Source organism: Andrographis paniculata, unplaced genomic scaffold, assembly GCF_009805555.1.
Source record: "Andrographis paniculata isolate CXL003 unplaced genomic scaffold, ASM980555v1 Contig50END, whole genome shotgun sequence".
Classification (NCBI taxonomy): domain Eukaryota; kingdom Viridiplantae; phylum Streptophyta; class Magnoliopsida; order Lamiales; family Acanthaceae; genus Andrographis; species Andrographis paniculata.
Genome location: NW_026137585.1, coordinates 660,283 through 671,585, shown reverse-complemented (window position 1 = coordinate 671,585; position 11,303 = coordinate 660,283). Strand labels below are relative to the sequence as shown.

The window sequence follows — 11,303 nt, the reverse complement described above, 5'->3', positions numbered from 1 at the left end:
TTTCCATTTTTGTCCGTCCCGAAACAATTGTCTTTTACATCCTACTTTATACACACTTTCAATTAAATACTATTATTCCTTAATTCTCGTGACAACTCCCAACAAGACATTTCTTCTGGGACGGGGGAGTAGTTGATATGGTTAAAATAGACAAAATCAATAGTAATCATAATATAATTAAAATTTATCAATTTTAATTCAAATATGAAAATTTATAAGATATATTCATTTGAAAGCTTTTGTCTAAAATTCTATTATTCATAAAAAGTTTTGTTCTTACAAACATCTAATTACACAACTATTTTTTAATTTTGTATATTACAGTAGTATTAAAAACTAATTTATTATTTCAATACAATAATTAGATGTTTGTAAGAGAATTTTTTTTAGTAAGTAGTAGAACTTTAGACAAAATCTTCCAAAAGAATATATTTGATAAATATTTATATTTGAACTAAAATTGATACATTTTAATTATATTATAATTATTATTGATTTGTTTCCATTTTACCTATATCAACTATTTTAAATTAAAAAAATTAAAAAATATAACAAAAAAAAATAAAATTTTAGACCAAAACAGAAAGGTACGGCCGTGTAGAATTATACATGATCGTGTAACAACATAATCATGTATAATTATACATGGTCATGTAATAATATGATCGTGTAACAACATGACCATGTATAATTATACATTGAAATATATATGGTCATGTAACTACATGGACGCGTATAATTTTACGTGGTTGTGTAAAGTCAGCAGTCACTTCTGTTATGTCAACATCAACAATTTTCGTTAATTTTTTAACGGTGAGACCAAAATTGATTGAAATTATTTATAATGAGGCCAAAATTGATTGAAATTGTTTATAAAGAACTAAATTGATGAACTTTTTATATTTAGACCAAAATTGATAAAAATATATATATATATATATTGAAACTAAAATTGATTTTTTTCCCTTTTTATTTGTATCCTAAGATAAATTATATATAATAAATATAATTTAATTTATAATATATTAACTAAATATCTACTTATTTTTTACTTACTAAAAAAAATATAACATTTAAATTTTTAATTTTTTTATAAAAATAATTTATATTTAAATTAATTTAAATCAAATAAATACATCCTTATTAATTATGCATCCAAACAAATCGGAACAGTTAAGTATTGAGTGGGAGCCACATCGAACGTTGCGGATCTATTTAGTGGGTGCAATGGGGCTTGCGGCGGGTTCAAAAGTACGCCTGGTGAATTTATACAAGGACTTTTGAAAGAAAATTTTAAAAAAATTATTTTCATAAAATATATTTTTTTTTTCAATTTTATAGTAAATTAAAAAATAATAATAATTTATTTATTAATAAAATATATAATAAGTTTTTATATTTTTATTTAGTATTATTGTATAATTTATTTTAAAAAAAAAACTATACATTTCAAATGAAACAAACGAATATGTGAAATAATTTTTATATATTTTTTATTTTCTACATAATTAATTATATGTTTAATAATATATTTATAATTTATTTAAAAATTTTAAAAATAATTTTTTATATTAGCGTCTTATTACTTATTATAATAGAAAACAAATCCTTTTAAATGTGAATGAAAAAATTAACAATATCAATATACTTTAAATTTTTATATAAATAAAAAAAAACATATAATATAATTGCACTTATAAGTTATAAAGAAAAAAAATATAGTATAAAAATATTAAAATCATCTTATATATTTATATAAACTAATAAAATATTACAATATTATATTTTCACCATACAAAACTTCAAAAGATATTTTCGTCGGAACAAAATGAGTAGTCTAAATGTAAAAATGATGATAAAAAATAATTATTAAAAGATAATATTAAATTGAACATTATTTGTTAAAATAAAATTATAAAATTAAAAAAAAATTATTTATTATAAATAGATTATATATTAATTTAATCATGATCAATTATATTATTTTAATCTCAATTTGAATCAAAGTATTCCTTTTTTTATTTATTTAAAAAAAATAACCTTAGTACTAAAATATTATTATTTTTTTTAATTTAATTAAAAATATATAATTATTTTATATGTAAAATTAAAGAGTTATTACAAACTTCAACTAAAATACCCCATTGAATGAGGAGTATAATATTTACTAGTATTTGTCTTTTAAAAATTATAAAATAAAAGATAATATTTTTATCTTTTTTATTTATGTAAAATTTGTATAATTAAATTTGTATTTACATTTAAATATTTATTTTGGATTAAAAACAATAAAAATTTATGCAATCTTTGATTAAATAAAAAAATTTAACGCAATAATAAATCGGAAAATTGTATTTCCTACTTTTAACAAATGCCATAGTTACATTACATAATTAATAAATTATTATTAAAAATAATATAATAAAAATAACTATAAATTAAAATTATATGATTATACAAATTATTTGGAAAAAAAAAAAGAATAAATAAACATTTTATGTGGGATGAAGTACTCCTCCGTAGATACCATGTTCATGTTGTCGGTTTCTGTCCGTCGTACTTATTATGTCACTTTCATTTTTTTGGAAAATAATTACACACTTTATTTTCATTTTAAATTTTTTAATTTTAATTAAATTAATTAATTATCTTAATCTTATTTTATAATTATTTATATTGTAAGATCTACTAATTACACCCCTTCTAAAATACACAGTATCTACGATATCTGGTATATGGGACGAGGTAGTATAATTTAACCACGTAGTTATAATGAGCTTGTTTTTATTATAAAAAAAAAAAAAAAGACCACAGCCCACGGCAAGTTGACACGTCACATTAGTGTCTATTCCACCTATATTTATGTTTTACTGAAAAAGTGATCAGAACCACGCGTTTAGCATTTCCCGCAGAAATAAAATCACGCGTTTTCCATGATACGTAAAAGCGCGTTTATGGAAAGTACAACCAAAAGCGAATAAGGACGAATATAAAAAGAAAATAAATAATAACAATAATAATAAATAAATAAATAGCTCAAATTCTTTCGTTCATATTCCTTCAGTCCTCAGTGTTCTTCGGACCTGTGCTACGGATTTTGGTGCAATAGCTTCCGCTCTTCGAAGGTAATCAGCTTCTTCATAATATGTGGTCTTGATTTACTTGTGGATTGAGCGTTTAATTCGACGTGAATCGTCGTCGGAAGATGTTTATGAGTTACGTAGAAAAATTTGAGGATAAAATGCTAATTCGTTCGATTTCTATGTGATTTTGATCAGGTTTGGTTTAGTTCGGTATCTAAATCCATTTGTACGAGGAATGATTGAGGATATCTCGAATTTGGGATTGGTGAAGCAGATAGAGCCACTGCGAAGTTTGGAGAAACCCTAGAATTGTTTCTGATTAGAGGTAAGGGATGGAGATTCTTCCATTTGAGCTGATAGAGGACATCCTCCGCCGCCTGCCGGTGAAAAGCCTCAAGCGGTTCTGTGCGGTGGCGAAGTCATGGTTTTTGCTTATAGAGAGCGAGAATTTCAGGAAGTTGCACTTGCGCCAGTCGTTGCTATCGAATTCCAATCGGAGTCTTCTGCTCGGAGGCCTTGGTCTGTATAATATCAAGCTGGATGCAATGGACAAGGCTGAGGTAATGAAGCCGCCGTTTTACTACAAGAGTGTTGATTGGATTTCGAATTCGTGCCACGGTATTGTTCTTGTGATGAGTGACCCCCCTGTGTTGTGGAATCCGTTTTCGACAGACTATAGAGTTCTGCCTGATTGTGCTGTTGAGTATGAGACTCCTGCGGAAGCTTATCCGAAGACTGCTTATGGATTTGGTTACGATTCCAGCAATGATGATTACAAGGTTGTGAGGATTGTGGAAGTCAGGCATAAGTTTTCACATGTTTGGATTGCGTCGGAGGCGAAGGTTTACAGCCTTAAATCGAATTCCTGGAGGAGAATTGAGGATTTTCCTTATCCCCTGCCTTTCTTGAAGGGAAATTGGCGTGTCCATGTTCGTGGATCGATGCATACGCTGGTTGAGGATCCGAATAATGAAGACGAGATCAGAATAATGTGTTTCAATGTTCAGACTGAGAAGCATTATCAGATGATGTTGCCGCAAGGTGTTCGGACTGATGGTTTTGATGTAACTTTGGATGTGCTTGATGGGAATCTTTCCATGGTATGTACTAAAAGACAAAGGATTGTGATTTGGGTGATGAATGATTATGGAGTGAAGGAATCGTGGTTTAAATTGTTGTCGGTTAGTACACCTGCCATTGAGAGGAATGATATTGTGAAGCCATTGGTGTATTCGAAAGATGGAAAGATGGTTTTGTTGAATTGTGATGATAAGCGGCTTATTTGGTATGATTTACGGACGAAAGCTATTGAGGAAGTTATAGTAGAGGGCATGCCTTTTGTGTTTTATGCCGAAAGTTGTGTTGAAACCCTCATTTCTTTGAACAACAAGCAAGAAATCAAAAAACAAATTCCGGTGCGAAAGAAGGAAAAGATCAGAAACAAGAGGTAAACTAGTAATCATGAACTAATGAATTTCTTTTGTTCGTTTTATAGAGATATTAATATGAATTTATTTCAGACACTACATGTATAAATCATTATGTGGTCAATTATCAACTACCAAAATGATTTGAATCTATATGGTTGATCAAGTGAGTTGCAAGAACTAAGTTCTTATTTGTTGATTTAGTGTTCATTAATAAGCACCATTTTACATGTTATGGTTGAAAGTAAACTGTCCATGTTCTTGTTATAGCACTGGCCATGTTATAGAAATGACAAATGAAATTGAATCTTGATGCATCACTTCTACACTCTTGAAACCGATTATTCATTCTTCTGTGGCCTGATTTTTATATCAAACTCTCTCTTGTCTGTTTGTCTCAGAGATGATTTCTTGTCCGAGGGATTCAAGCTGGTTCTCTGACAGTAAGAGCAGAAGAAAGAGACCAAACTGAAGAAAGAAAGCTAGCTGGATATGGCAGTATAGGTAATTTAACACTTCTGCCGTAGCCATAGCCGTAGCATTTTAATTATTTCTTCTAATTATGTTCTGGGTTTCAGTTCTGAAGTATTATTCTCGTTTAAGCAGTAAAGTAACAATGATCGGCATCACCTGCATACAGCTTCATGAGTCCCATCAGCTTCTCTATAGTCTTCTCTAGTTGATAAGTGTTCAAGATATATATATATGTGTGTGTGTGTGTGTGTTGTGTGTGTGTATGTATATATATATATGTGTGTGTGTGTGTGTGTGTATAAAATTCAGCCTGTATTGTATGAACTTAGTTTTGCAAGTTTCACTTGCATTTCATTGTACAGTATGTGTAATGCGTGTGATTTGAATTTGAATAAATATCCGCTGATGCAATTGTTGTCCTAATGAAAAATATTTGTTCATGTAATTGATTAATTATAAAATAAAAATTACCTGCTTTTCATTTCACCCTGAGAAAATATCATTACATGTTTATGTCGAGGATAAAAGAACTTTGCTATCAGACATTAGATATCTATAATCAGCAAAAGGAAGTAGAATGTGGATTTGAATATGTGTGTATATATATATATAGCCATATTATACATGTTCTTATTTCCATTTGCAATGTCATCACATCAAATTTGAATTTACTTGTCCTTGTAGTATATAATGAATGTAAGGAAATTAATTTTGATGTCGCCCATAGTGTTGTCTTTTCCTTGATTTATTTTCATTCTTTATTTTGTCATTATGCGGTAAAGAATATTCTCAAATATTTAGTCGGGTAGAATTGTAATCAACAGTTTTTGTTAATTATACTTGTGCAATTTCTCGCATCACTGTGGTTGCTAAATATGGTCTAGTTTATACACACACATGTTATACCATCCGATTGACAAACTGTTTAAATTGTTTGGAAAATGTCTTGAACTAGTTCACATGGGGTACCTATTGTATTATCGGGAGCATTTGTAAGTTCTAACCCTGATTCGTTACAATCAACTAAAACTTCTTAAAAGTTAGAATAATATTTATATATAAATTTTTCGGCGTGAGATCTGATTGTGCAATTCAACTGCAGGATAGTAACAAATTCACGTGTGAAGAATAACCGGAAAGAAAGGCTCACTCAGTTCTTCTGTCAAGTTTTGATGTTCTTGGCGTCTAGGCCCTAATCTTTGCTGGAACTATTGTGTATACATACACAAACACACATATATATATATGTATATATATATCGACCAGGAATGGTGACTTATATCCCGAGGCCATCAGAGCAACTGTGGATTCTCCTCCACTTTGGATGTCGAAGAAACTACAACTTTTGTAAGAAAAAGTAAAAAACAGCATTAACAATCAAATCCTAGTAAACATGTGGTCCAAGGTAGGCCATGAGGTTGCGAGGCAAGTTCGAGGGAGGACCAGAAAGATTTACGATGCTGTGGAATCGAGGATTTTGGTCATGGGAGCCCTTCTGTTTTTGGGTGTACTGCCACTTCTTGTGTTACACTGGTAAGACTTGCTAACAAGACACTTTTACTTGCTTTTCTTTAGGTGACTTTTTGTACAGCAGCTTAGAAATGGAATTGTTAGGTGACTCTTTAGTTGTTCTAAGAAGGGGAAAAATGAAAATTGTGTATATATATATATAATATAATTATATCGGTTTGGTTATGTAATTTATTCATTTTCTTACAATGTTTGTTGTTAGTTTATGTTTTAAATGATTCTTACAATCTTATATTTTAAAGGCGTGTCTTGTTTTTATATGTCTCGATGTATTGAGTTTAATTATATTATGTATTGTATAGGCTATTGTTACGCACTATTAATACATATATATATATATATATATTCCCTAAGGGTGTGTTTGTTTGGGGTTTGTATTTTGAGTTGAGATTTGAATAGTAAAAATTTTGAATTTGAATAGTTGTATGATGTGATATATATATTCCCTAAGGGTGTGTTTGTTTGGGGTTTGTATTTTGAGTTGAGATTTGAATAGTAAAAATTTTGAATTTGAATAGTTGTATGATGTGATATAAATAGGTGTTGATGCGCATGTTTTGAATGTAAAATTGATTTTTAATATAATATAAAAAATAAAAAATAAGTGTTTGATTTGATGTTTTTGGGGGAAAAAAATGAAATTAATAGGGGAATTAATATTCAATCCCCCAAACAAACACACCCTTAATGTATTTGGATTATGTTAAATATTTATCATATGTTGTCCGTAAGTGTAGCTATCACCATTATAATTAATACTCTTATCAACACTAAAAGATAATGCAATGAAGAATGATATTCCCTCCTCCTGCAACATTTTGTTTTTGGTATGTGTTAAACACCCTGTAATATTTTTTAAAATAAAAAATAATTAATTATATTTAATTTCTACTACATATTTTATCTTCTCACATCATCTAAATAAAAAAAAATATATATATATTTCTCTCTATCACGTCACTTAATTTCTAAATTATCCTATTTAATACTACTCACCTAAAAATCGGTGCCAAAAGTAAATATTGTACTTTGGGACGGAGGGAATACCATTTAGACAGTTTTTTAAACATTGAAATGTAAAAAATAATAAAAAACTTATTTGAGTGGAAAATAAATAATGCAATGAAAGATTGGTTCCGTTTATATCACCTAAAAGATAATGTAAAAAGTAAATCAATCAAATATAATGGAACCGATGTAGTATTATTGTTTAACATTTTAATTTGAAGTATTTGAAGGAAGGTGTCGATATTATAAAAAAAAATAATATATTATATTATATTGGCTGATTTTTATAAAATATATATATATATTAAAAAATGATATCTATAAACGCTTGAAAGACACGAGAATTCGCACACATTCATATACCAACGGTATTTAAGCAACAGAGCTAAAGGATCATCATCACAATAATATGATACAGCAGGAACAGGCTTCAAACTTCACACGTATAATAATTTATATATTATATATATATATTAATATATATGTTTCTTTTTCAAACCTCAAAATACACAACATCAATAATTATAATCATAATAATAATTATAGCGACCAACAAGATATGGACTATAGAAAAAAAAAAAACACTTGCAACCGTCGCACCTTTCTTCACTGAAGCGATCGATTTTTCACTCAGATTTCTCAGCCGGAGCTTCCGCCGGCGCCGCTTCCTCGGCTGGAGCTTGAGCCTCAGGCTCGGCTGCTGGTGCTGCCTCTTTACTGACTTCTTCTTCTTCTTCTTTTGTTTCCTGAGGTTTCTCTGCTTCCGTGGCTTCAACAACTGGTTCCGTTACTGCTTCCAGAACCTTCTTCTCTGTAACTTCCTCAGTGGCGGTTTCCTCTGCTGGCTCCTCAGCTACAATTTTCTCTGGCTCGGCTTCCGCAGCCGGTGGATCGGTTTCGGGAGCAGCTGCTTTGTCTACAGGTTCGGACTCTTTAGGTTCTTCCTGCGGCGGGACTTCCTCGGCTGGCGCAGCGTCTTTCTCTGCAGCAGCGGCGATTTCCTTTGGCGGATTCGTCTCTGCTACTGGAGTTGGAACTGATTCAACCTGGTATTAACGAGGTAAACATTAATTCGATCCGATCGACGATATTTAAATGAAAGTGAAAAGCGATCGAGCATAAAACACCACGATTATACTCCTTGCTGCAGTCTAGAATCAAATCCGTCATTTTTCACAATAGCAAACACGAATCATCTATAGAACAAGATTTTATTGGTTGTATTCGAAATTGAAGCACAAAATCGGGGGCTTAATCAACTCACACGACGTATTTTAATCTATAGAACGATCGATCTCGGTATTTTAAGAATTCAATCTCGATCAACGCGAGAAATGCAGAGCAGCATTAATCGTATCAATGAACGCAGTGCCGTGCAGGAAATCGAATCAGACGTACCTGAGCTGTGGCCATCGCTGCTGCTGAAAAAGAAAGCTTATAGACTGATGGCAGTGGAAGCTAAAATGAATGTGATGGTGAGAAATGCTCACACAGAGTGGGGTATTTATACGGCAAAAATTAAATTAAATAATTTTTAAAAATTCGGGGACAATTAAAAAAATTGGCGACACATTAGGGATATGTAGCTGTAAATGATTTTACTTTATAATAAAAAATCTCTCTAGAATTTTCTTTTCAAAATAAATTTTAATTACCTGAAATATATTGCTTTATTGATTTGGAAATTGGAATTTGGTTCAGTTTTTTAACTATAATTTATAAAAATATACTTCATCGGTGCCAAAATATAGTCTTATTGTATTAGATATAAAATTTAAAAAATATTGATATTATATTAATAGTGGGTAAAAAGTAAAGTAAATGACTTTTTTTGCTCTTGTGAATATATTAGTGTAAAAATTAGTGTATAATAATAATAAAAAAGTAGGAATAATTTATAGTGATATGGTTATTTATGGAAATGAGATTATTGTTTTGGGATGAACAAAAATAGTAAATAAAACTATTGTATTGAGAGTAAAGGAGTATGTGTTTACTGTTTTTTCTTTTTTTTTTAATGATACGATTTCTTATAAATAAAATTAAAAGTATATGTATAATATATATTTTGCAATATTTACTTTTTATTTAATTATTTTATATAAAATAATTTTATTTGTATTATTAATACAATTTTTTATATTCAACATAAAAAAATAAATAAATAAATATTAAAAAATTACAAAATGAACAATTCTTATTTCAAGCACAAATCTATAGTGTTAAGTCTCACAGTTAGAAGGAAAAAAAAATATATATTTATTTTGTATTATCATAACAAAATAATAGTATTTAAATACAAATTTATTTTTTTAAAAAACAAAAAAACTAAATTTTAAATCAAAACCAAATTAAATGCTATCTCTGTCCCACAAAAAAAAGTAAACATTTGTTTTTTTATTTACATTTTTAAACATTAGTATTATATTGATTTATAATAGAAAAGACAAAAATGTCCTTAATAGATTATATGATAAGACAAGTAATGACATTTGTGTAGTATATTAAAAATTGCAAGAGTATTAATTATATTAGATATATAGTAAATTACTAATATAATATACTCATTTAGGTAAATTTCTCATTTATATTTGGCCGTCATTGTTTTTAATATTAAAAATATTCTTATATTTGTATAAATGTCATTATATTAGTATTATAATATATTAACTGAATTAATTTTATCATATTCCTTTAATTTGTACTATATTTTAAAAATATATATTGATAAATATATAATAATGTGATATTTTGAATATCAAATTTTAATTTAATATAAAAATAAAAATAATTATTTAATTTAATATTTTTTTAAAGAAAACAAAATAATAAAAATATGTGAAAAAAAATCATAGAAGAATATTTATTTGAAAATGGTTTTACAAATATTTATAAAAAGACGTGGCGATTACGATTTTTAATCCAATGCTTTTAGTAATTGAAAATGATCCCAAAAAAAGCAAACAAACATCATTACAACATAATCTCATTGAGATCTTCACATGGGAATCATATCCTTAAAACCTTAATTATCGTGTCTTTTTACATCAATTACATAAAGGCTCTGATTTCGTACTGTAAATAAGAAACAAATAAATAAAATAAATTACTTTTATTACTCCATCCGTCTCAAATATCGTGTCTGCTACAATGTGGACACGGTATTTTAGGAGGAGTGTAATCAGTAGAGAATTAATAATGTATTAGTGAAAATAATTATCCTATAATATAAATAATTATAAATTAAGATTAAGATAACTAATTAGTTTAATTAAAATTAAAAAATTTAAAATGAGATTAAAGTGTAATATTTTTCAAAAAAGAAAAGTGACATTGTATGTGAGACGGACAGAAACGGCAACGTGGACATGGTATGGTATCTGAGACGGATGGAGTACTATTACTCCCTTTGTTCTGATGAATGTATTTTTAAAATTTTGTATTAGGTTAATAAATAATAATATTTTATTAATTAATAAAAATTGATAACAAATTTTGACAATTTTATCATTTAATTTTATGTATAAAATATTTATATATGCAATAATATATTTAGATATATAATAGTAGATTTGTAATATTACTTTTTTATATTATGAGCATATCTAATACTCCTTCTATCCACGAACTAATGTTCTATTTTTCTATTTGGGACGTCCAACAACTATTGTCCTATTTATTTTTAAAACACAAATTTTACATTTTTACTCTTCATTTATTTATTACTTTTAATCTCTATCGTTCAATTAATGACAAATTTATTAATTCATAACAAAGAGAC

General features: G+C 28.1%; 2 protein-coding genes across 5 annotated transcripts; one reads left to right on the top strand and one right to left on the bottom strand.

Moving 5' to 3' along the window:
- The first annotated feature begins 3,018 nt into the window (after positions 1-3,018).
- LOC127253436 (F-box protein CPR1-like) lies at positions 3,019-6,763 on the top strand. 4 transcript variants are annotated; one of them, XR_007839253.1, is made up of 4 exons: positions 3,019-3,125; positions 3,279-4,530; positions 4,912-5,014; positions 6,087-6,763. XR_007839253.1 is itself a non-coding variant. In XM_051278044.1 (3 exons), exons 2-3 carry the CDS (start codon positions 3,416-3,418, stop codon positions 4,949-4,951), a joined length of 1,155 nt encoding a protein of 384 aa, XP_051134001.1. In that variant the 5' UTR covers positions 3,019-3,125; positions 3,279-3,415; the 3' UTR covers positions 4,952-6,080. The 4 variants fall into 4 exon arrangements, 1 of the variants encoding a protein (XP_051134001.1); XR_007839255.1 differs by lacking the exon at positions 6,087-6,763 and adding an exon at positions 5,117-6,080; XR_007839254.1 differs by lacking the exon at positions 6,087-6,763 and adding an exon at positions 5,089-6,080.
- A 1,093-nt stretch (positions 6,764-7,856) lies between these two features.
- LOC127253157 (uncharacterized) lies at positions 7,857-9,070 on the bottom strand. The gene is made up of 2 exons (XM_051277596.1): positions 8,921-9,070; positions 7,857-8,568 (listed from the first exon to the last, which is right to left on the bottom strand). Exons 1-2 carry the CDS (start codon positions 8,933-8,935, stop codon positions 8,149-8,151), a joined length of 435 nt encoding a protein of 144 aa, XP_051133553.1. The 5' UTR covers positions 8,936-9,070; the 3' UTR covers positions 7,857-8,148.
- Positions 9,071-11,303: the final 2,233 nt, after the last annotated feature.

Coding starts and splice junctions, on each gene's coding strand:
- LOC127253436 (XM_051278044.1), top strand. CDS start 3,416: ATGGAGATTCTTCCATTTGAGCTGATAGAGGACATCCTCCGCCGCCTG. Junction 4,531..4,911: donor GAAAAGATCAGAAACAAGAG/GTAAACTAGTAA, acceptor TGTTTGTCTCAG/AGATGATTTCTTGTCCGAGG.